This window comes from Sander vitreus, chromosome 16 (assembly GCF_031162955.1).
Source record: "Sander vitreus isolate 19-12246 chromosome 16, sanVit1, whole genome shotgun sequence".
In the NCBI taxonomy this organism is placed as follows: domain Eukaryota; kingdom Metazoa; phylum Chordata; class Actinopteri; order Perciformes; family Percidae; genus Sander; species Sander vitreus.
This window is the reverse complement of record NC_135870.1, coordinates 10905109-10931421: the sequence shown is the minus strand read 5'-3', so window position 1 is coordinate 10931421 and position 26313 is coordinate 10905109. Positions and strand designations below refer to the sequence as shown.

Sequence of the window (26313 nt, the reverse complement as noted above, 5' to 3'; positions counted from 1 at the left end):
AATACGAATAAGAAAAAGCATAATTATTAAAGTATTTGAATTGTTTTATTATGTTGGCAAGCAAGAAGTAGAATAAACGGGATAATCACCTCAAGGCAGGGCAATAAACAGTTTGATATGTTCCACAAGCCGGGCATATCAAAGACATCTCTGCAGCACCACAATATTAAATTTAGAATGGTTTGACACAAACTGATCAATTCCCCCCCAACTGCGATATGGGTATTGCACTAGTCCATATTGTGATTTCGATAAAATTGCAATTAATTGTGCAGCCCTAGTTTTTTGATTTACACACACACACACAGAGTGCTTTGAATGAATTGATCACCTTTTTCTGTGTTGTAATTGTAGAAATGACAAATTATCATATAAATATTTTTTGTGCGGGTAGAGACTGGTATTTCCTAAATGAATTCTGTGAACTATTTGATAAATATCACAGAGAGATTTGATCTTTCCTCTGTCATCAGGTTGTCCTGTTGATGGATGCTGAAAAGAGGATCCGACTCCTCCAGTTTGTTACGGGGACGTCACGAGTGCCCATGAATGGCTTTGCCGAGCTTTATGGTACGTTACCTCAACAGATAACTACAGGTTTCCTTTATTTCCTGCTTGCATATCAGTACCAGTTCTTTACAAATCATATATTCAATGTTTTAACTGCAAGGCCTGGACTTTATGTAACAGTGAGAGAAGTCAAACAGTTGCAGTTCCAAGAATTGGATTACTATGACTGTACACATACAGATAGATAAATGTGTCAAACTGATGAGGAATGACCAAAAATGTACAATACTATGGATGCTTAAATGTTAGATCCATATACACATATAGATTATTTTATCAAAGTTTAAGATTTTTATCATATTTATTATGATGGCATCAGTGTGAGAAAATACTGCATATTTATTAATTAAATTATTTACATTAAATGCTCTCCTTCCTCCTCTTTCTCTACCAATGATTGAATCTATTGAATATACCTGTCCAATTAAAGTATTTCTATTTCTCAACTGTGTGATCATAGTTATCATTTTTTGTTTTGTGCCAGGTTCTAATGGACCTCAGCTGTTCACAATCGAGCAGTGGGGAACACCAGATAAGTTGCCAAGAGCTCACACGTGGTATGTTATTACCACACACACACACACACACACACACACACACACACACACACACACACACACACACACACACACACACACACACACAAACACACAGATGGCACAGTGGTGCTTTGAGCTTAATGCTAATGTCAGCATGTGACAATGCTGACTAAGCAGGTGTAATGTTTACAATGTTCACCATCCTAGTTTAGTATGTAGCATACAAACACAAAGTACAGCTGAGGCTGATGGGAATGCCTTAAAGGAAAGGAACGTTTTAAAGGTGTTTGGTCATTAAAGTAAGCAGTACCTGCTGGGGCCACTAGAAGAAAAGTCAGGGGATCACAAAAGTAATTGCATTGTCTGGGATCCATGAATGTTTCTACCAGATTTTGTGTCAATCAATCAAGTAGTTCAGTTTCAGTCTGGACCAAAGTGGACTGATCAACCAACATTGCTGTCCATGAAAAAAAAAAAAAATATATATAAAAAAAATAAAAGAGTCAAGTGCATTTTGAAACCAAATGCCATCTTGATTTTTTGTAACTTGACAAACGTTTTCTCTTCCCAGTTTCAACCGCTTGGATCTGCCCACTTATGAATCATTTGAGGACCTGAGAGAGAAACTGCTCATGGCTGTGGAGAACGCGCAGGGCTTCGAGGGGGTCGACTAACCACAGCAGCCTTTGACTGCATCCAACCAACCAACCAACAGTAAAAAATAAACAAAACAAAAAGCCACAGGGATATCAAACCAACTGCTGTAGCAGTTCTGTGCGAGCATGTTGTACTGTAATGCCTGACTGTGAGCCACTTCCACAGCACGGTGGCTTGAGACCGTACAGCGATTTGTCAAGCCAATATGCCTACATCTTTAAATCTTTTTAGAGTGGGTAGGTCACTCCTTAAAGGTGCTGGGGAAAGAACAGGAGAGTCGCACTGGTGAATGCTGAAATTATTATCCACAGGCATGAGCAAAGAATGAGCTGGCCCCTGAGCCGCCGTTTGTTTCCCCTCTACCCTCGTCCTGTGAAAATCTACAGTGCTGGAAAACACTAATGCATTTCAATAGCTCCTTTATGTACACTATAGCACAGTATTCAAGCACCCTTCAATGGAGGGGATTTAGCATGGCCTTAGTTTGGCTCCTACATGCACTATTTCTCTAAGAAACTGCAACGGCACTATGATCACAGCTCTCTCAAATCCTTAGACCAACACCAGGTTACCTTCGGAATGCTGGCCAATCACATTTCAGGAAATCGGCCACACCCCTCCATAGAGCCTTGTCTATATGTTGTGTGATCAGAAATCTCCGCTGCAGCCTTTTTTTTTTAGCCACTGGTAAGGATTCAAGAATGGGGTATAAGATACTCTCCAAACAATTTTTTTTAAATAATTTTTTAGTCATGTAACAGATTATCATTGGTATAATTCTTGCAGGAAATGATACGTATTTGTACTGATGAACAATGTTGTTTACTATTTTGACAATTCTATATGACATTGTGTGTGAAGTGTAAATCTGGCTAGTGTGGGGAAAAAAATAATCCATATAATTTGTTACGGTCATAGCAAATATGTTGAATAAAATGTTTTTTTTATTGTAGTGCTATGAAAGCAGCATGAAACTGTATCTTGTTTTTGCTTTGACGACATCGTAGTAATTTGGACGTGCACGGTCTCAAGGTCGAGAAGGCAAAACTAAAATAGGGATAGTTTCTCTGAGACATTTATATTAATATTCTCATGCCTGTTGCTGTTCATAATGCTGTAAGTTGTTCTGGTGGGGGGGGGGGGACACCTTTTTAAGTTCTTTAATGATATATAAATATATGTATGAACTTAACAGAAGTATTACTGATCAACAACACTAAAATGAAGCTGTGTGTGCGTGCGAGTGTTTGAGAGAAAAGCTGTGATTGCCACTGAACATAAAGCAGCACGTTTCTTACTTAGAAAACTGTTTTTTCTTCTTTATGTTTTTGTTTCTCTCTCCTTTTTCTAACACAATTGAACCTAAAGGGCACTTTATAGATCACTCTGAGGTAATTTCGCCTGTTGTATGTCTTTTGTCATTAACTTGAATGTGATTCTTTTCTTTTTTTCTCCATTCAGAGCACTTTCCTGGTGCAGTATAAATAGTCTGTAAATCTGGGCTGCTGCTAAAGTAGAAAAAGTTGACAGAAGTGAAGCAGAGACTTCACATCCTTTAAGTCTTCTCTATTTTCTCTCTTCTTTTGTCATGAAATGTGGTTCATTTAACTTCAGTCAAATAAAATGAAACTTCCCAGTGTGTTGTTTGAGTTAATATGACTGGACGTTCCTCACACCAGAAGTAGAAACATAAGATCCATAAATATATCATATAGATGAAAGTAGATTGGTAACTAGTTACTGTCTTAACAGTCCTGTATGAACATTCAGTTTTCCACAAATGTTCTATGATTAATTTGTTTTTTGCACTGATTGAAAGTAACTAAGTATATTTACTCAAGTAGTGTATTTAAGTACAACTTTAAGTAAAAATGTTCTCATGCTTTACTTCAGTGTATCCATTACTTTATACTTTGACTCCAATACACTCCACGGGAAAGTATTGTACTTTTTACACCATTTATTTGACCCCTTTAGTTACTATTTTACAAAAGTTAAAATTTAAATATAAAACATGAACATCTTGTAAATTGTTATAGACAAACCTACCGAACAGTATTTAAAATGTAAAAGTAGTTTAAAGTAATACATTTTATTAAAAAACTCTGAAAAGGGCCATTCTGAGAATTCATCTAGATTCATACTTGCCAGTTTATTCATACCGATCTGAACTGACCTTTGTACTTTTAATAATTTCTGACTTGAAATGTACAGAAATACTGGAATGGTCCTTAAAGTGTATACTAGCAGTTGTATAGCTAGGAATCTGCATTTTATTTTTTACTTCAAACATTCCTTTCACAGAAGGTCATAAAGTTTAAAAAAAGTTTTTATTTTATGGATAGGTGCTGCTGCTGAGAGACATTGTTCTAATAAAAGCACCTCTCTTGAGAAATGAATGAGGCTTTTTGTAACTCCCCCTGCCTCTTTTTTTGGTGTGTGCAGTGCACGTGGTGTGGTGAAGGGACCTCAGTTCATTCACACAAGCAATCTAGAAGTTATCAGCTCCAAGGACAAGCAAATAAAAGCCACCCTGCCTGTCTGGGGACATTTTATCAAGCCTTGCTATCCTCAATCTGGTCACAAACAAACCAAGAGCCAACTCTTCTTTAGATCCACCTGCCCGAAAATAATGTCACAAAGTGCAAATGAGAGTAAATTTGAACTGATAATAGCAAAAACACATTTCTTTGGTTTTCAGTCTCTCACATCCCTCTGTTTCTATGTTAGGTCACACCACTGACCTCAATGAAACCCTGATGGAAGTTAAATCAATGACCTGCACCAAAAGTGGATCCTCATAAGTTGAAAATACTCTTAATGATTAATGTTCAACTCTAATGTTCCTCTGCTAAGTCCCAGGTGGACAAACCTGTCAAATATTTTATTTTAATTGTTGCTACATTCTTCCTTTTAAACACCAGCAATTTAACATAATGATTTTAACATGACCTGGTGAGCAGCATTGCTTCTTTCTGATTACTGTCAAAATGCAAGTGTCTGTGACAGTAGGGTAAATTGTGGTTTAATGTTAGATGATTTACTGTATTGCCAATCTGTAGCTAACTCTATTTCAGATGATTAAAATTACAGGTGATTGTAATATCTTGAATAGAAACAAAGGTTGCAGTGACCTAATGCTGTGCAGTGCAATCACAATCATCATTTTTCTTTGTAAGGTTGTATAAAGTCAGACACTAGTCTACACTACCTTTCACAGTAGTACAGCATCTTTAATAATATGTTACAGTTGTCGAAAGTCATTCTTAATCTACATCATTTCAAACACAGACGTCTTCAGAAAGTATATGTGTTTTGCTCATTGCCATTTGTATAAAACTAAAAGGTAATGGCCCCTACAGACTATACTTAGATTGGTATGATAGTTACTGGTTGGCAACTACAGAAGTGCCCCGGGGGGTACAAGTACCCCTGGTTGGGAGTCACTGATTTAACATTGGGCTTCGGAGAGTGAAAACTGAGCAGAGTGACACATATCTGACCTCTAGTTAAAGGGATGCTCTTTCATAATCTGCCTTAGTTGACATATTTTTATTATGAAACTGATCTTTTTGGACATATCACTACTTTTAGTGTATCTTTTAACTATTTTCTATCCATTACCTATTAACTACTAAGAATGTGTACAGCCACTGTGTGAGATAAAATGGAGTTTGTCAAAGAAGAAACATTTGCTTTTGGATAAATATAGTTAGGATGTAACTTGTGTGTTGACTTGACTCTTTGACTTGCTTTTACTTTACTTGATGTCTAATTTTACTCCAAACATCTGCCTACTGGTTGTGTACCTTGCTGACCTTTTGGCCCCTTCAATTCCACCAAACTCCATATTTTATTAGAGTCTTGAGTCTGAGGTCATCAGGTCAGATGTTGTTAGTGGTCCAACGCACTCATTTTATAACCAGGGGGGATCGATCATTTCAAGCAGTGGCACCCAGGCTGTGGAATGTACTGCCCCTCTCCTTAAGTTGTTTAATTTCTGTTGATTCTTTTAAAAAACAGTTGAAGACGTTGTTATTCAAACTTTTGTTTGCTTTTAGTTAGACAAGGGTTCTTATGGCTGTCTGATTTCCTTTGTGTTCTTACGTCTTACTTATTACATAGATTTTCCAGTTTGTTCTTCTGTCAGGAACCACCACCCATTACATTCAGCTCATGGCAACTTTCAGTGAAACCTTGGTATTAAGGCCCTGTTGCCTCACCGAGGCAGTTTTTTTGTCTCCCCCTCCTCCACTGCTCACCCTCTACCTCTGGTCAGGGTCGATCAATACTTCCCCTGTAGCTTATCACTAATGTGGAACTGGCTGTTTGTCCAAACCTTGTTCTGTCTACATAAAGACTTGGAACGGGACAACATCAAACCCAAATGCACCACACATCACCTCATGAACCTGCAGCTCCGGACGCACAACTGGACTTTTAACTGTTTGGAAACACTCTGACAAGAAGATACGCTGTAGCGAGAGGGAAGGAGCAGAGAGGAAGCTGGGAGAATCAGAAGCAGGAGAGTGACCACTGGGTACAAATTCATGAATCCTGGAAAAAGGATCTACTTTAGAAACTTGAGGTAAGTTGGTTGTTGTCCTGCAATACGTTTAAACCCTTTAATGATGTTTTCATCAAAGTTTTATTAGTAAAGTTGGTAATTGATGTATTAATTAATGAACTATGATCAATTTACCAATAAAAAAACTTCTTGGTTGCAATTTCAGCTCAGAAATGTTATATAATAGTTAAAAGCAGAAACAAGGAATCTGGTGTGGCATACAGTCCCAACCAACTCTATGTTCAACTACATTTTTAGAAAAATTTATGAAAAAATGGTTATTATATAGAAAGAAATGAGGCTCACACATGTGGTCTTTTACGCTCTCACACAGCTGCAGTCATCACCACAATCAGTAAAAAACAGCATGGACTTTGGACACTTTGGATAAGCCTTGTGTATTTACTCAGTGTTATTTCCCCCATTTTCTGTTGTTTTTCTGTTTTCCTTTTGCGTTTTATTTCTGCATATTTATGGGTACAAAATTAAAGTGCTGCATGGATAGTCATAAATCATAGCTTAGTGTGATTTCAGCCTGGGTTTTTCACAGGCCTACACACCAACACCATGTGTACTTTAACATTATCTGTGTTTCTTTTCGAACTTTAACTCTCTCCGTTGCTCCTCATTGATTTTACACATCACCAATCTACTTTTTTTCCCCCTTCTTTCACCAGGTCGTCCATCCACCATTATTAACCTCTCCGTCTGCAGTATCTACACTAAATGGTGTCCTCTAGAGTTGTGGAGTGTGACAATGGTGTTTGTGTCCTGTGTTTCAAACGCCATTTTCACACTAAATAGCTACAGTGTGAAACAGACCTCAGTATATTCTTCAGTTTCCTGATTGGCTTTTTGATTTCTCCTTCTGTTTGTGGTCTTTTTGTAGCTTTGTAATAGTTTTCTCATTAATTCTGTAAAGCCTAAAAACACATCGAGGACACACTACACCATGCAGGAGGGACAGAGATGAAAATAGATGTGTGTTAATACGGACCAACATCCTACATGATCTTAAGCCTCTGAGTGTGACCCACTTTCTTTAGCGTTTGAGGTGCTAATTTGCTGCTGGAGACCTTCTCCTGTAAGTATAAATAGAAATAGAGCACTCATTTGTTTTCATGCTGCAGCCATTTCTTGTGTCATCATTCAAACTTTTTCCACCATGTAAACGGGTCGTCTACTATGATTGCACAATGGTCTTCATCCATGCAAATTACGTAAATACAGTGTTTTTTTTTGTCTGTTGCTATAGAGTGAACTTTATCCATTCATGAGAAAGACTTAGTAGTCACATTTAAAATCACCTTCAAACCCAGTCCTGTGTACAAAGACAAGTATATATTTGCATATAAACATAGACACAGTGTCAAAATCATGGAAATGTGAGTTGAATTAACTTGACTAAAATAAATCACAAAGCATCTTGACAGCAACATCTCTTTAATAACAAAGATCTACTGTGTGATTACACACTGGCCATAGCTGCAACCTGAAAACCATGTCTGCAATTTGAGTCAGGGATTCAAAAAACAACAATGAGAGTCGAACAGAGAGGATTATTATATGGAAACCGTTTGAGACTGCCTTTGAATAGCTGGTATGTGGTTGAGATCAAATGTGTGTAAGTAGGCTCTGGATGTCAGACTTGGTTTTACATTTCTCGCACTCAGTTTGAGCTGGACCGGTAACATATAGATCCTTGAAATGATCAGAATTGCACCAGACAATTAAATGATAAATCAATAAATCTTCACATTTATCAGTGAATACATTCAAATGCATACTTTGTGTGTGTACAAAATGTATTTGTGTTGTTTCCAGAATAAAGAAATGAGCTTATCCTGAATCAGTAGCTTTTACTTAATGAAAAAAAACATTATAATCTAACATTAAACTGAAAATGCAATTATCATATATCTTTGTCACCTCACCCACCAAATACACAAATATTGCCCACTCATACTGAATCCAAAACAAAATGTGTCCTCTGCTGTGTGTTTTTTATCAAACAACCTACTTAAAAGACATTTCCTCTATTCAATTAATAAACAAGTTCATTAATTTAATGAACTAATAGTTTGAAGACATCACCGAAGTAGAAAAACAATAAAAACTCATCAAAAATGCAATCTCTAAGACATCACATTTCAACACTGCATAGACTCATCATTATCATCATCATTTTTAAGTGTTTGTTAAATTTGTCACAGTTTTCCTAGTCTGGCTCAAAGGATGCACATTGCTGGGATAAAGATGATAAAAGGATCTCTCACATGCCAGACGTCCCTTCCCTTTTTGCTGCTATAGGGGGTTAGTGCCGCCCAGGATGGTTGTGATTGGTTTAAAGAAATAGATAGATAGATGGACTTTATTAATCCCAAATTGGGAAATTACTCTGTTAGAAGCAGCAAGTAGCAAGTTACAAACAAGCCAGAGCTTTTTTCCCCCTACCCCTAGAATAGATATAGAATAGAATAGAATAGAATAGAATAGACCATACTCCAATGCTGGAGATTAGTCTGGTAATGGGAGATTACAGTTTTCCCAATACTCGTGAAATAAAGTGTCCTCCCCGAGATAATAAATACACTCTCGTACAGAAATAATCTCATTAAAATAAAATATATCTCTCAAATGTTCAACACGAGATGAAGCAAAAACTCTCGCTGGTTGTGTAAAAATTGCTCTCTTCAGAGTCAAACGCATCTGTCCTCTCCATCATCTGGCCTTCTGCAGCGCAAAACTTTTCTGATTCCTCCTTGACAGGCCAAACGCTGCATGACGAGGTGCAGCATGAGTGAAGCAAATTATTTAAAACCCTCACCATTTCAATAAAAATGACACCCGCAGTCCAAGATTCTCCTCCTATTATGACTTGCCCTTCACTGTTGGCCCAAATATTTTCTTCTTGGGTGCAGCAGAGGGTTGTTGAGGTCTGGATTTCGGAGCAGATGCAGGCTTTTTAGGTTTGGGCTGCATGGATTTGAGGCCCAGGATCTCACAGTACTTGTTGCACTGGTGCAAGGCTTTGAACTGGTCAATGAAGGAGGTGGCACAGTTTCCTTTGAAGCCCTTATATCTAAAAAGAAAGAAATAATTCATCTATCAATTTGCATGTATCAACAATTTGCAACTAGTATTGGTCTCAAAATAAATACTCACCCTTTTTTAGAAGTGGCTATTCCCACATCAGTAAGCCTCATTCCCACCCCTGAAAACCAAAAAATCAGACTGATATTTAGTTTAAGTGTAATTTAAAGCACATGATGATTTGCAGGAAAAAAAAAAAAAAAAACATTTTGAACTTGTACACATTTCAAAATATCTATGTGACCTTGCATGTCAGTAACCAGCAGGTTGCCCTCAGTCTTATGATAGACCCAGTGCTGGAAAGCACAACATTTCTGTCCTGCCTCCGAGTCACGTCTCTTAAGGTTGATCTCTTTGCCGTCCTTGACTGAATACTTGACAAAGTCACCAATCAGCTCCTCCTCCAGCGTGGCGTACGGGATGTCATTGGATGGACGGTGAACCAGGTAGATGGGAATGATCCTGGTGGAAGCATGAATCAAAATTGCTTGAGCTATGAGTATATTAGATTATTCTAAAATGCTATAAAGGCAGAGATTTATGCTGCGCACTAAGTTTACAGCTTGTGTCACTCACTCTGGGATCTCTCCGAAGGCTTCCACAGACTGTGCAGCAGTGTTGTACGCCTTGATGTACTCTCTTGCTGTGTTCTGGACATGGCACTCCTACAGAGCAAAAAGTCAATTACAGTACTTTCTATGTTAGAAGATCTGTGGACACATGATAATAAGTAGAAGACTCTCTATGACTCTCTCATGAAATATTTGATAAAAGATTGTGTTGCTGTTTTATTGTATTTAAATTCAGAATGGGATGATAACCTGATGACCCCAAGTGTCACATTTTGCATATTATGTCTATGATGTAGCCTAATATAAATTTGAACTTTGTAATCAAAATTGTATGACATTACATGAAAAGGTTGAGCCAAAAACATTTAACTCTTAGTACACAAAAAGTGTATTTCGTGAAACTTCCTCAGCATTTTACTGTATGTGGCATTTCTCAACAAAATCTATAATATTTTCTCACAAAACTTCTTTCACTAAAGAAAAAAGACATTGTCCAAAGCATTATTAAATTAATGTGCAAGCAATATTGTGATTATGTCACAATTATATATTAATTATTTCATCCCATTTCCATAATGTTGTGGCAGAAAAAGTATTAAGTGGCATGTAATGAGCTTGGTTCCCAAAGAGGACTTTTATGCACATAATGCAATTACACTTTGAGCTATGAAGGACTATTGGAGAGTCCCATGATGTTCCTACCTCTACAGCCAAGGAAAAGTTTTTCTGAACAAGCTCGTCATTGTTCTTGGTCCCGTAGCTGATAGCATTGTGTACTTTGAGCACACAGGAGCGTCCAGGTAGTAACAGAGGTATCTGACCCGCCTGCAGCTTGGTCCGGAAAGCCCGCCGGTGCATCCCTTCCCCAAAGTGGATCTTTTCAGTTATGATGCTGGCATGTTGGTTCTCTCCAAAGTGTTGGTCAGATAGAAAATCCTCTTTGAAAATCAGCCTGGAACAGTGGACATCCTCTTCTTCACTACCAACCTCTACAGGGGCAGCTAGAAAAAAAAAAGACAGAGATAATTTGTCTTCTCTTATCCGTCAAAACAAAAAACTGGGCCGGGCTTTTACAGCTCAACTGTGTACACTAATAAGGTTTCTAAGATCACAACTCACATGAGGTGGTCTTTGGAGATGGAGGGATGACAATCTCACTAAGCACTGTAAAATAGTCAAAAATAAGAAATGCATTCTTTGTTGTAAAATGTGTTGGATACACATTTTTAACCACATTTACGTTCTGGATAGTTGTTATAGTTAAATCATGATTTAATTCAATTCAATTCAATTTTATTTATAGTATCAAATCATAACAAGAGTTATCTTGAGACACTTTACAGATAGAGTAGGTCTAGACCACACTCAATGCAACACAAAGACCCAACAATTCCAGTAATTCCCCCAAGAGCAAGCATTAGCAGTGGCTAATGCGACAGTGGCGAGGAAAAACTCCCTTTTAGGAAGAAACCTCGGACAGACCCAGGCTCTTGGTAGGCGGTGTCTGACGGTGCCGGTTGGGGATGTGTTGAACAGTGGCTGAACAGTGGCAATAATAATCACAAAGATAATGGAACAGTGAACATTTATACCTTCATATGTAAGCAGATAGTCCAGGGTGACTGATCCATGTAAACTAGTGAGCCGACACTGGTACTTGCCCAAGTCTTTGTGAGAAACGTTGGAGATGGTCAGTGACACTCTGCTCTCGTCCCCTGCACTTCAGAGAAAGGTACAATGTCACAAAATGCACCATACAAAGCCACTAATCTCTACACAACAACAACAACAACCCTCTGGCATTGCATCTGAAATTTTGATTTCCTGTGACATGTAATTATATACATTATGACAATCCAGGATCCCTTCTATGCCCTATGCCAAAATGAATTGTGTCTGCTGATATTTTACTGTTTTGGTTGCTCCTCTGTTTTTAAAAATGGTCATGTCGAACAGAGTATTACGCAAGTGAAGGTAGCTGGATATATGAAAGTGCAGGTTACAAAATAGAAGCGACTGCCTGCTGTGCATAGATTTAAAGAAAGCAAAATGTAAAACCATACTTTATTCCTGCTGTCAAAGTGTTGCATAAGATTTTCTGCCCACTTTTCTCCTACCTGATGCTAAATATTAATGCCTGCTAACATGCTGTAGATCAGTGATTCTTAGGACTACTTGTATTTTCCAGGGGTACGTGGAAAAATTGTGGAGTTAACTCAATTAATTTAAAAAAGATACATTTTTTATACAATTTAAAAAATATATTTTTAATCCACATATTGAGTCAGCTGTAACACCTGAACACTAGTGAGAGTAGGTGAAAACTAGAACTAGCAAGCGAGCAGAGATGTTGAAACAGTTAGCAAAAAGTAGTAAACAATTTAAATTAGCTTAGCTAAAAGTATTTAATGAAAGGTTTAAATAAATAATAAGCGAAAAGTAATGGATATATGTTTGTAGGCTAATAGTTAGATAAAAGTAATGGATTAATGTTTGTAATAGTTAGCTAAAAGTAACGTTAATGGATAAACATTTGTAATAATGAGCTTAAAGTTATGGATAAACAGTTGAAGTAACGTTATTTAGTTAAAAGTAAAAGTTGAAATTCTTAGCTAAAAGTAATAGATATACGGTTGAAATAGTCAACGTTAGCTAATGCTAAGCATTAATGTTTGTAATGGCTAAAAGTGATGGATAAACAATTTAACTAGTTAGCTAAAGTAAAGGATAAATGATTGTCAAACTAGCTAAGTGGTAGCTAGTAGCACAAATGAAAACTTGACCTATCGGCCTAACACTAAACATGAACATTATGATTGTATAAACAATAAGCCTAACAATACACACTTTATATGATTAACCGTGTTAAACTAAATCACATTTTAAATACATTTAAATCAAAACATTTAGAATAGGACCAGTGATGTCGATAAAGGACTTGAGTTCATTTCGAAGGGACTGTGGAGCTACCTCAGAGAGAAAGTCATGAATCATGCTATAGCATCATTTTGACTAAAAAAAGTACACCGTTACTATACTATAATCTGGTTATGAGGCTAGGGTGTAATTTCCACTAGGGACAGTGGGGGGACATGTCCGGTCATTTCGAGTAAAAAAACGAACAGAAAATCCCAAAAAAGTCAAAGGTACAAGACTGTGTACATATCGTCATGTCAGAGTGAAGGAACTACTCATCCCATAAACCACTGCGCACCACTGAACAAAGGAATCTAACATTAGTTTAGCTAACAGCTAATTCGGCTTACTGCTAGCTGAGACAGCATGTAATAACTTTAAAAGACCCTCAAAATAAAACCTGAAAATAACCGTTAACATATATAACGGCTGTTACGTCAGCTGTAGACGGCTTTACCCAGTGTTAAGTTTGAGTTAACGTTATTTTAGACTGAATCAAGCTGTCAGCTAGCGGTTAGCCGAATTAGCTGTTAGCTAAACTAACGTTAGCTTCCCGGCAGAGGCTAATGTCAGAAGCGTGGAACAGATCGTGATTCGTGCAGTGTCGTAAATCCTCGTGACGGATTGTGCAGGCAGCACAAATCGGGTACTGACACCCCCCCTCCTCACCAGCATGAGTTCCACCAATCAGAGGCATCACTGTGGGATTGTGGGATTGTTCAGGATTGTGGGTAATGAAGTACTTATCCAAGACATCGCAAATAAAAAACATTTATCTCAAAACAAGGGTAGTGCCCCATGATTTGTGGTGTCTATATGACCATGTACAATCGCTGAGTCATGTCGGCATGCTGGTTTTAAGTCTACCATCGACGGTTACGATTTTATGGCTTATACTTCCGGAACCCGCTGTGGGCGGGACTGTTGAGCTCTATAGTCTCGGGGATTGGCCACTATTTTAAGCAATAAAGAAAGTAAGACACCTTTTTCTTTATTAGCCTACTATTCTTTCTGGCACAATTTCATTATGGTCAACTTCCTTATTTCCTGGATTCTGTACCACCATAGTCCCTATAAATGTATTTTGAAATGCAGGAAATGGGATTCAAATCGAAAATATTTTTCTGGCAGAGGACCCCCACACCCCCTGTTTTGTGCCCCCCCACTTCTCAAACCAAAGTGACACCCTTGTTATGAGGTATGTGGTAGTTCACTGGTAGGAGACCGGTTGGTGCTTTGGGGTGTTAAGCTGAGTTATGTGAAAGAATTGTGTAAAAATGACATTGCCGAAAATACATTCAAGTACATTAGATTAAAATCATGTAAAATGAAATACCTTCTCTTGCTCTCAGACAGAACAGTGTCCCCTCTGCTCCAGGTGACAGTGTGGTGGGAGAAGACAGCAGCAAACTGACACCACAGGCACAGACTCTGGGGGTCCCCGCTCACTGACACTGCCTGGATAGGCTGCACTACCTTGGGGTCTGCAGACATTGTCATATGCTTTTATTATGTTCACATACCATCATGCAGGAGAACTTGTGTTATAATGTTTCATAGAAGAGTGTTTAGCATAAAAATGGTCTATCCCTTACCTTCCTTAGGTGGGATTTTCTGTTTGACCACTTCACTGTACGCCTTTTTGCGAGTTGCCCCGGTTTCTACTTTGGGCTCCTCTCCCTTTGTCTGAATGGAAGTTTCTGGCTTCGGAAGTTTAGACTCCAAACCACTGACAATCTTTCCAAACTTATCCTCTGACAGGCGTCGTCTTTTAATAATATCATCGTTCAGAGGACTGGTGAAGTTGTTTGGCTGGTGGTCTTTATGATCTGGATGATGCGGAGGTTGTTCTCCCCGGGAAGCTTTAGCTTTAGCCTCTGGTTGCTGGGACTTTTTCTCATCTGACTGATCACTGTCCTTTTGAGCCTTCCCAGCACCCAGCTTGGCCTCAAACATATCAATCCTTCCTTTTGCAGTCTTTGGTTTTGCTCCATTCTCCACTTCAACCAGTGGCTCAACTACACTTTTCACTCCTGTTGCATTGGGAGCATGTTTCTTTTTCTTCTTGCCGTGTGGCTTGTTTGGAGCCTTCTCAGTTGCTACACCAGTCTCAATCACAAATTTAGCCTCCTTGTCCTCAAGACCGACTGGAGTGTTCTCACTGGTGTGATTTTCCCCAGTAAGAGGATGAGTTTCTTGTTGTTTGCAGACCTGCTGGGCTGAAACATGGTGAGATAAATTCTCCTGTTTCGTGGAAACTTGTGCACCATAATGATGACCAGCTGTTTTGTCTTTTTTGGAGCGCGTTTTGCTCTCTGAGTTGGACTTGTGGGTTTTGTGTGGCATCTTCTCAGCTGTTTTCGGATTCAACTCAGATTGTATGGCTGTGGCGATGGGTTTTGCAGCTCTGGAGACAAATGGGTCATTTAGATCTAAAGTTATAAATGCAATGCGGTTCCCTTCTGAGATGATGAAATGAGCTGCAGGGACATCAGCCAAGTTTGATAGTTCTCCACTGAGGTCATGAATCTCCTCAATTATTGTTTTTCTCGCAGGGACAAAGTCCAGTTGTCCCTCTGGTAAAGATTTCTCAGCAGAGTCTGTTGTATATCCCTTTTTATGAATCAAATCCTTACCAACGTCCAGAGATGTTTTCTCAGTAATCCTATCCAAGGTTGGCCAGAGAACACAAGGTTGTACGTGATCACAACAAAGGTTTCTGTTGTCATTGAGATACCTTTTGGAACATGTTTGATCTCCTTCCAAACAGCTTGTCCGACAGACGAGGGAGGAGCCGATACCAAGAGGAGCTAAGGGCATAATAAACTTACGACCTCCCCACTGACATGCTCCGTCAAGGTCCGGTAAAGTGTCAGATGACACGTGTGTGTGGAGGCCTGGTTGTGTGTGCACACCTGGAACCTGTGAGTTTGTCAGAGTGTGTTTGGTGAGGAAATGAAGATCTGTTGAAGATTCAGTTCCTTTACGATCAACCCCAGCTGGCCCACACCTCCTTTTGGCTTGCTTGGCCACCAAATCCGGCTGGGAGACACTGTGTTCATCTGTCACTTCACACACTTCATCTCCAAAAGTCTGATAAGGAAAGTAGACAAATATTAGTAAAAATGTGAGGTAATTAAAAAAATAAATAAATAAAAATAAAAAATAAATTATATATATATATTTCTGAGGCTGAGATATATAATATAATCGTCATGCGTTTGAGTAAAAGACTCCACTAAGACTGTGATATGATAGTATACACATGTAATATATTTATATTTATTATTGTCTGTGTCTTCTACTTTTCCTCTCATCCCTTGATGCTGCAACAGTGTGAATGCCCCCATTGTGGGATTAATAAAGGATTTTGAATCTTGAATCTTGAATCTAATAATAGTGTTAAAGTGCTGGCATCAATAGCACTAAATAGGTAATTATTTTAAAGGCAGATCCTACAGAAAGGACACAAACATGCCATAACATTCAGATCCGTTCAACACATACCTTTCTATAGAGCCACAAAACAGACGTTTATGAAACACCATGCTTCTATATCCAATCCCACAGTCCATGTGTCCTGCATGCAACTGAGACCACACTGTTGCTGTTATAGACAGGAGCTCCAGCTATGCCTTGCGCACCTAAGCCAACCAAAAACAGTCTCCTAGGCCCATGGACCTGTTGTTGTCCTGATCCTGGGTTTTTAAAGGAGATGAGGTGGGAATGGGTGTGTTAAAGGGTATGTATGTAAAGAGAGAGAGAGAGAGAGAGAGAGAGAGAGAGAGAGAGAGAGAGAGAGAGTAAGGGAGGGTCATGTTTCAGTCCTCAGCTGTGCTCTCCTCTCACCGCTCCACCCTGACACGCCACGGATGCATGCTATTATTATTGAACTCTCCGCTATTATTAGATGCCATTTCTGTCCATCTGAAGTTTTCCTCTCATGCTCTCTCTGTTTCCTTTAGCACAAACAGCTGGCAGTCTTTAAAATTGGAGCCAAAGGACTTATCCAATAATACAGAAGCAAGCCTTGGTGAGAGTCCTTCATGAGTGCAAAATAAGTGGCTCCAACCCAAAGCAAGGCGACAATACTCGTGAGTCTCGTACGTACCTCCTGACTGGCTATCAATACTGTAGGTATGACAACACTGACAAGGGCAGGAGTGGGAATGTTTCTTATGTTTCCAAATCTCATGACTGATTTATCTGTTAGCCAGCACGACTGATGTGAAGGTGATCATTGTTATTCTCTCTATCATGAAGGGTGAATCTTTTACTGCTCTAACACTCTGTCTGCCACAGACTTTAGAGAAAGTGATGTGTGTTTGAGAGTGTGTGGACAAGCCCATGTTTGTGTCTGACCCAACACAAAAAAAACGTACCTTCCCCAAGTTTAGTTTTGTGATATGCACTCATATGTCATGCGTTTCACATAAAGCAGAGCACACATTTCCACCTGTCAAATTTAAATCTATATAATAAGTCATCTTACCTCCTCAATTACTAGCTCACCACGTGTATTTTGTCCCTCCAAATCTGTATCCTCTATTATATTCAGTATGATTGGATCTTCTTCATTACTCATGAAATTGTCTGACTTGACGAATCCTCCAAAATGAGAAAGGTCCAGATCAGCAAAAGAAGTAGATCCAGGTATCACATCTACACCGTATCCTCCAGGAGAGGCCACTGTACCACCGGATGATCCCATGGATGAGTGCTGCTGTGTGGGGCATGGAGAGCGCTCAGCCTGGCTGTTCTGGATCTCTTCTAGCTCATTTTCTCCTTGTGTGGTAGCTGTTGAATCACACAAGGATTCAAGGCTCTGTGAGCCCTCGAGGCAGCTCTGCCCAGAAAGGACGGAGCTCTCTGGGATGTTTTGTGCCTCTATAGGCTGTTCCTGGATACCCATGGGTGGCAGTGTTTGTGCCTGCGCTGCTGGCTCTTGAGCCTTTCCTTCTTTAGACGTCTCTATTTCTATATTAGTATTTACCTTTGCTAATGCCTGTGTCAGAGCATCTATCTCAGCCCCTATCTCTGTGAAGGCAGCTGTGAAGTCCTCTGGTGGAGCCGCGATGATCCCGGCCCAGTCTGAGAGTGCACTTGCCCAGCTGTCCACTGATGACCACCTCTCAACAGGTGGCCCCCAACCTTTGGTGTCATCGCTGGACCAGCCAATCCCGTCGCTACCATCAGGGTTGTAACCTGACTCTCCTGGGGGAAAAGATAAGTCACCGGTGAGCCCTCCTTGCATCAAAGAATGTTGTGTCTTGTCTAAAACATCCCTATCTTCTGTGTCCTCACCTGCTAGATACTGGCATGCGTCCAGCCACAGCTCGATAGGGCTGTCGCTTCGCCGTGGTTGGGGGGTTAAATCAGTGACCTCTGCTTTCCCTCGACTCCCATCATTTACCGACATCAAGCCTGCCTCACAGGCATCCACAGCAGGTGGTCTTAGCTTTGCATGTTGGCTCATGTCTGACTCATAGTCCACCATAGCTCGTTCCTCACTAGAGCCACAATGGCATTGTGTCACCACATGGTCTGAATCACCCATCAGGACATGTGCATTGTAGTCAGTTTGTGATAATGTCTGGTATTCAGGACATTGAATCTCCTGGGGATTAGGGCTCAAGATGAAGTCCTGTGTGTCACTTTCAAAAATATAAAGGTCTGACACAGGAGCTATAGCTGTATCACTCTCTAAACTATCCGACTGATGTGATACTGACCTTAATAGGTAAATGGCTCGACTGTGTTCTGAGCTGGAGAGAGTCTCAGTGAGAGATGGCTCCGTCGAACCCTCAGAAGTAGATGACAACACCCCAAGAGGTTCAGGTGTACTATTGTGTTGTATGAGTGAAAAGGAGAGGGCTGGTTCTTGTTTAAAGTGAAACGATTCAGATAGAGGGGAAATAAGGTCATGAGAGAAGTGAGGTAAAAGAGGTAATACAGGTTGTGATAAGCCAAAATAGCTACAAACCCTAAAATCATCATCGTTTGCAGGCTTGGAGCAAAGTGGTAAACACTCTGATATGTTATAGCTGGATGAGCCTGTGCTTTTCTCCTGAGAGAGGCATTTGGAAACGATTGATAAAGGCTCAGTGGATTTGTCTTTGGGGTCTGAGAGATCTGACACCGCCTCTGCTCCTTTCTCATATGCAGAAAGCATGTTTTCCTTGGGACTGTGCAAAAGAGATAGAGGGTCTAAATCCTCAGTTTGACTGTCTGGTGGTGACGGCATTTGGTCATCCATGCAAAAGAGTGATAGCTCTATTAAGACTTCTAGTTGTGCTGCTAGAAAAGATTATCAGCAGCAAAACTCCAGCTGTCAAACAGCAACTACAGGCCAAGTTTTGGGACAAATGGCATAAAGGTCTGCGCACAGATTGTTTGGCTTTGACTTTTCTGGTGTCATTTCCTACACTGGGTCCAACTGTATCCTTAGATCCTGAGATTCAGTACCTGCAAAGTGAAGACAGACAGTCAAATAATCTTTCACCTGAGCCTCTTGTGTATATTTGCCTCTTCAAGCTGAAGTATTTGAAGTAAGGCCCACTATCTCCCTCTAGCTATTTATCTTGCAGGTGCTACCCATTTAAATGGCATGTTGCATCTATTTTGGAAGCTTTCAAAGGACACTTGACGTACCTTATCAACAGAAAACCTTCCTGTTGTTGTTACCTTGTAGCTGATAAAAAACATCTGGTGTTTGGTGGTTGTGTTGTTGCTGCAGACTACACACTCTAATTTCTATTGTCTTGCACAAGTGACAGGTAGTAAAATATGCATTATCAATATTGATCTTTTAAATAACCCTGATCAGTCACTGTTATGTCATTTACCAGATAAAAAACACAAGAATATTGAGCTCACAATATTAGAACTGCAAGGAGTTACATACATATTGTGAGATTGTTAAGAATATCTGGTATTACTCATTAGTTCAAAGGTAGTACATTACAGTACATGCTATGTAAGGAAGGTACAATTCCATGTTTTGTTAATCTCCAGTTTCTGCCTATAACCTGTAATGCAGTCGGAACAACCAAAACTTTCTTTTGCATTTCAGGTTCTTCTGAGTACACTTGAAAATCATTCAGCAGATAATCTGCAGCTTTAATTAATACCAACCTTATATGGGATATTTATGAAGCGGCAGTAATTGTTGCTAATGCCCTCAACATTCATGAAACTCCAAACTTCATAATTTGGTAAAGCACGGTTTTACATAGTTCTTCAGTAATTATATTGTTAAATATGGTGGAGTTAGATACATCTGATGAGTAACACCAGGGATGTTTCTTTATATTTTAGCTGTGTTTCCTGTTGTTGTTTTTTTAGATTACAGCTGCTATTATTTAGAGACTTAATGTGACTGTAAAACCATAGCTGTGTCTAAATTCACAATGCTCGTGTTGGCAACCTGACAGGGGTGGTATGAAGTGTTGAAGTAGGAGGCTTCAAAACATGCACCCTGATATACAAGATTGCAGGAGATGGAACTGGTGGCACAGACACTGGAAAAATACCAGCACATCTTCACCCATGACCTGCATTTGTTACATTCCTTCTGAAGTGAAGGACACCTAGAAGAGCCCTCACGCCTGAAATGTTTACGATGGTATAGAGATCCTAACTTTAGTAAGTCTATTGACAAACACCTTGAAAATAAACACTTCACACAATTTTCAGGCTGCGAAACACATTAAAACCCCTCACAAAATGCTAATCTTTCTTTAAATGAATCCAGTCTGTTTGATTTTACAATCACATTTACTACACTGACTCCATATTTAGATTCAATTATGGGGTGCATATTAATGGTCCCATATATCTGAGTTGTAACCTGCTTTTAGGGCATTTTACTACTTTAGGCACTTGGGTGGTTTTAAATGAATCAGAAATCAATGTTGTTGATGTGGTTGATTAGTGCATTTGATAAGACTTGATCTGTACTGACATAAAACTATAAAGATGTCAGCACCTGCGTGACTGAGAGCAAGAAAGTGTAATTTGATTTCATTTTGACTGCCTGTGCCAAAATAGATCCATCCTTGGTCACACAACACCCCCAAGATCCTGCTGCATCTTTAAGCCTCTGTAGAGTATGAACAACTTGTTTTAAAGACGTGAGCTCAAGTTAATTAGGAACACAGTTTTAAAAGAAAAAAAAAAAAAAAAGCTGCCTTAAAATGCAAGACTTTCTCAACACTAACTGGCTACAAATGAGCAGAAAACTAAACAAATGTTCATAATTCATTATACTTGTAAATCCCTTTAAGGTATTAATCTTGACAAAAGTGTATCATGCAGCCCAGCAGTGTGTCAACCTGTCAGCAGTGTCAGACAAAGCAGTGTAATTAACAACATTTACCATTCCCAAAGAAAATGTACACACAAGTCTAACAAGTTACCTCACAGCTGAGTCACACGTGATAAAAGTATTAATACTTGAGGTATTAAAACAGTTGTCTCAGCCTGTGAAGGGGATTTTCAGCCATGCATGTAGTACGTACCCTAGTCATAGCCGTGTGGTTGAGGATATGGACCTATGATGTAGGACCTCAGTGTGAGCTCAGGCTAGAGATGGCGGTCTCGGGGCATGAGTCTATTTTTAACTGTTATCCCCTGCAAGTACAAAGTCAGTTACCTGATATTGCAGACATGTGGCAATCTTGAACATTTAACTCTCAATATCTATATTTACAGGCCGTTTCAGTGGTCTACTTTACAGACAAAGATGTTGACTTGTGGGTGGTATAGACATTTAATTAAGAGAAGCATATGACTCTGACCAAAGAGAGAAATAAAGAGAAACAAGCACACATTGGAGTAATAATTAAGGTTTAGATGGTAATTTTGCCACAATTAGACATACTGTATGCAAGACAAAGAAATAATTAAATGTTAATTTCACTCCTGTCTGTCCAACTCAACCCAGTATATAGAACATAATGAAGAAAATAGAGACAAACCGCTAATACTCCTTTGAACATAAGGCAGTTTTTTTTTCAAAGACGTAATCTAAGCATTAAACTAAACACTCTTACTACAAATTTTCTGAAGGTTACTATTAGCTTGTATATAAGTTTGTTAATTGTATTTTGTGTGAAAAACATTTAGCAGACAGCGTTCATATCCACTTACATTCAATTGGTGCAAATAAGCTTATGAATGAAAAAAGAACATGGAAAGGTTACAGCTTGGAATTGAGCCTGCATGGGAAAAAAAATACAACATATATATTTAGTTTTTTTCCCACTAAAACAATGTATCACAATGTAAAATCTGATTTAGACATGTGTTTACAGTGCACTTGTGATATTGAGGGTCACATTTCTGGCAACATTATCGCCTCTCTAACTGCTCTGGCAAAGCAACAATGCACTGTTGTCACTGGCCAAAATCACCTAAGGAGGACAGACCTTTCTTGGCTTTTATGTAAAATTATTAGTTGTCAATTATCTCACCCTGGCGTGACAGTGATTCAATGTGACTTTGCCTCTCGATTAGCCAAATTACTCATCTCATAAGCAGTGAACACAACTGAATCCCTAATGACATAGATGGCAGGTCAGTTTCCAATAATTTGAATGATCCAATCTTTCTAATTTAGTTAGAAAGTCATAATTTGTTGTTTGTACTTAAAGACATTAGACAATTATGCTTTTTCTCACCAAGCTCCCAAAGTCCATACTGTACACATTTTATAAGAAAAAGGGGCATTTCTGCCTTTATTGGATAGGAAAGCTGAGATATGAAAAGGGAGAGAGAGGGGGAAGACATGCAGGAAAACCACCACAGGTTGGACTTGAACCCTGGACCTTCTGCATCGAGGAACAAACCTCTGCATATGTGCGTGCGCTCCACCAACCGAGCCAACCGGCCACAACGGTGGCATTTCTTTATGATTTTTCTTTTGTCACATTTTCTTCTTCTTCTTCTTCTTCTTCTTCTTCTTCTTCTTCTTCTTCTTCTTATCATTATTATTTTTCCCCAAGACTAGACACCATCTCCAGGCCTCTCTGGATCCTTATTGTTCACATAAAACAAAAAAGCATTTTACATTTGAGAAAACTCTAGTTGTTTTCTTCTTTTGGTCTGATCAAACACTGTTGCAGAGTTGTTCACATTTACAAAATTGCACGTAAATTATCTTCCATTATTTTCCAGAAAAACTAAAACAAAATGTTGTTTCATAATGACAGTGAAGGACAGTTTTATAACCAAGAGTAAGTCATGGCTCTTACATCATTGTTCCTGTGACAGGTGTAGGGGATGGAAATGTTTACTGCTTTACTGTGAAATCACCAGGTTGTAAATAGTGGTGTAACAAGAGGCCCTCCTCTGTGTGTGTGTGTGTGTGTGTGTGTGTGTGTGTGTGTGTGTCAGTAACAAGTTTTATGAATGAATATCCCCCCCAACACAGACTACAAAGGGTTTGTCATTGCGTGTATATACAATAAACAGAAGAGGATGAGGACACAAACCATTAAAATGATGTCATGTCCTTTTGCTCCTTTAGTGTCATTATGGAACACTTGTGTCCGCACACCTGTTCTTATGGTGCATGTTGTGCATGTGTGTGGGAGTTGTTGTGTATTAATTTGCTTTTGATCCGTCTGTTTCCTTTCCTTTTAAAATGATCTCAGGGCAGCTTTATTTGAATGAAATTACTTTGTAAGTTTAAAAAACAATGAAGGAGAGCAATGTGATTAAACCAATAAAATGAAGCTTTGCTCCTAGTGTGTCATGTTGCCTGACTGACCATTACATTAATTGAGTCAACAAGCAGCACTTGGACAAGACAGTAATAAGAGAAGGACTTATATATATAATGTAGCTATGAAAGGATGTGTGTGTGTGTGTGTGTGTATGCGTTTTTGTGCGTGCGTGTTTGTGCGTAGTTCTGTGGCTTCTCAGAAGAAACACATTTACGGTCTCTGCAGGAACAGCTGATGGGTTAAGATGACGGGTGGACTGTTGGGTAACAAGTAATCATTACAGACATTCATTGAATAAATTGAACTCTGAAAACAACCAATTTCTAACACAGCATGTTATATCTTTTTACAGGCTAATATGGAATTACACAATGTAAAACGTACAGTATTTGGCAGTATAACAGTCATGCTCAGTATTTCTTGAACTACAAGCATACTTAATTTTTTTCTTTCTCCAAAACAGTGTTAGTACAAATTTGAAACAGTCTAAGACATGTTACACCATCTTAAGCATGTTGTTAGGTTTTGGATTGGACGTGGCCCCGTGGACTCTTGTAGTCATGGTGAGAGAAGTGTCATCTTACCAAAGCAAGATATATTTTTACACCGTTGTTGCACAGTCTGCCTCAGCCTGGCATCTACACTCCTTCCCTAAACTCCCTGGGACAGGACCAAGTGGAGAATGGTGCTGCACATGTAAGAAGTGTGCATCACAACAACCACGTTGTGTTTTTCTGGGTGCATGATATAAAGCATGCTTTTTCAGAACCAATTAAAGTAGGGGTGCCATAAGAGGCAAGTGATATTGATAGCAAACCATATTTGGCATTTATCTTACACCACTGAACATAGCCTCGCCTAACCTATGAAATAATGTGATTTAATAAGCACATTGGATGCAGAAACTGGAAATGATGATACAATTTCTGGTAGAAATCATATTGTTATTTTTTATCTCCATTCTACGGTGGCCCTGAAGTGCAAATCACAACAGCAAATAGAAAAATGCAACAGCAAATCATAAAACACAACGGCAAATAGGAAAACACGACGGCAAATATGAAAACACGACGGCAAATAGGAAAACACGACGGCAAATATGAAAACACGACGGCAAATATGAAAACACGACAGTAAATAGGAAAACACGACAGCAAATAGGAAAACACGACAGCAAACGTGAAAACACGACAGCAAATAGGAAAACACGACAGCAAATAGGAAAACACGACGGCAAATATGAAAACACGACAGTAAATAGGAAAACACAATGGCAAATAGGAAAACACGACAGCAAATATGAAAACACAACAGCAAATAGGAAAACACGACAGCAAATATGAAAACACAACAGCAAATATGAAAACAAAACGCCATTAACTTCTACCGGAAAAGGTAGGGCCTATCTAGCAGAGGATGGAGCCTCCTGAAAGGACAGACGGACTGTCTCTCTGTTAAAAGTAGGTGCTTTTCCGTGTTTTTCACCTCTCCTTCCTGTTAAAAGACAGACAGTCCGTCTGTCCAATCAGGCCAGGTCAGGTCCATCCTCTACTAGATAGGCCCTACCTTTTCCGGTAGAAGTTAATGCTGTTGTGTTTTCATATTTGTTGAAGTGTTTTCATATTTGCTGTCGTGTTTTCATATTTGCTGTCGTGTTTTCATATTTGCTGTCGTGTTTTTCTATTTGCCGTTGTGTTTTCATATTTGCCGTTGTGTTTTATGATTTGCTGTTGCGTTTTTCTATTTGCTGTTGTGATTTGCACTTCAGGGCCACCGTACCATCCTGGTGTCAAACCACAGTATTTCATCATGTTAATTTTACAACATTAAATCACCATAAGGAGTTGGTTTCTGTGTGAGCAGCAGCGATAAACAGTGGCAGAAAAATCATGGTGTTTCTTTGTGGCTGTTAAAGAAGCATTACTCACTTTAATGCACTGTACAACAGAGCACATGCCATGCATAAGTCAAGTGCTAAGATGGAAACATAGCTGTGCGCTTTTGCGTCACAAGAAACTGAAAACCTTTGTTATGATCTCATCAGTTGAGTCTGTGTCACTTGTAAATTCTGACTCATTGCCATGGAAAGTGAAGTGAAAATATGTTCCATATTAATGTGTTGTATTACAGCAGAACCAATAAAACAAGGGTGGCAGGGGAATATGGTGGACTTTGAGTCACAAGGAAGCCAGTCACACTGGTCATCTTCTGGCAAGAGGGCAGTACTTCAAATATTTTCCATAATCTTAGCCCTCTCCTCTTTTAATAACTTCCTAATTGAAAGTAGACTGTGGAGAAACAGTAAATCATATCATGCGTATGGAAAATCATAACTAATCTTAAATAATAAACTTTTGACTTCTGTGTTTTCTCTCTAATTCTGCATTCCTGATTTGTTGGTATTATTGGTTCTGAAGATGAAAACCCAAATAAAATATAAATATATACTAATATTAAATAATATTAAAATATTCAACCTTACCGTTATCACTGGTAAGGTTGATGAATGTGTTGATTTTAATGATTTTGACCATGTTCTGCAGTATGTTATCTACAGTAAATAAACCCGCTGTTAACTCTCGAACAATTTACAATGTAAAAGTAGTAACCACTCAGCAATCACTATAAAAAAAAACTTTTGATATTTTCTTTCTTGGTTTATTTTATTTTTT

The 26313-nt window shown here is 38.9% G+C and overlaps 2 protein-coding genes across 11 annotated transcripts in view; one reads left to right on the top strand and one right to left on the bottom strand.

Annotated features, from left to right (window-relative positions):
* nedd4l (NEDD4 like E3 ubiquitin protein ligase) overlaps positions 1 to 2524 on the top strand; it is a 54824-nt gene extending 52300 nt beyond the window's left edge. For all 10 annotated transcript variants that reach the window (XM_078272286.1, XM_078272283.1, XM_078272284.1 and 7 more), the window contains 3 exons: positions 474 to 570; positions 1055 to 1127; positions 1681 to 2524. In XM_078272286.1, coding sequence (XP_078128412.1) covers positions 474 to 570; positions 1055 to 1127; positions 1681 to 1783 — 273 coding nt within the window. In that variant the 3' untranslated portion in view covers positions 1784 to 2524. The remainder of the gene's footprint in view (positions 1 to 473; positions 571 to 1054; positions 1128 to 1680) is intronic.
* A 5277-nt stretch (positions 2525 to 7801) lies between these two features.
* On the bottom strand, positions 7802 to 18471 carry alpk2 (alpha-kinase 2). The gene is made up of 9 exons (XM_078271935.1): positions 17407 to 18471; positions 14510 to 16007; positions 14251 to 14398; positions 11591 to 11718; positions 10701 to 10999; positions 10003 to 10091; positions 9671 to 9888; positions 9499 to 9547; positions 7802 to 9415 (listed from the first exon to the last, which is right to left on the bottom strand). The coding sequence occupies exons 1-9, from the start codon at positions 18469 to 18471 to the stop codon at positions 9205 to 9207; spliced, it is 3705 nt and encodes a 1234-aa protein (XP_078128061.1). The 3' UTR covers positions 7802 to 9204.
* Between the last annotated feature and the right edge of the window lie 7842 nt (positions 18472 to 26313).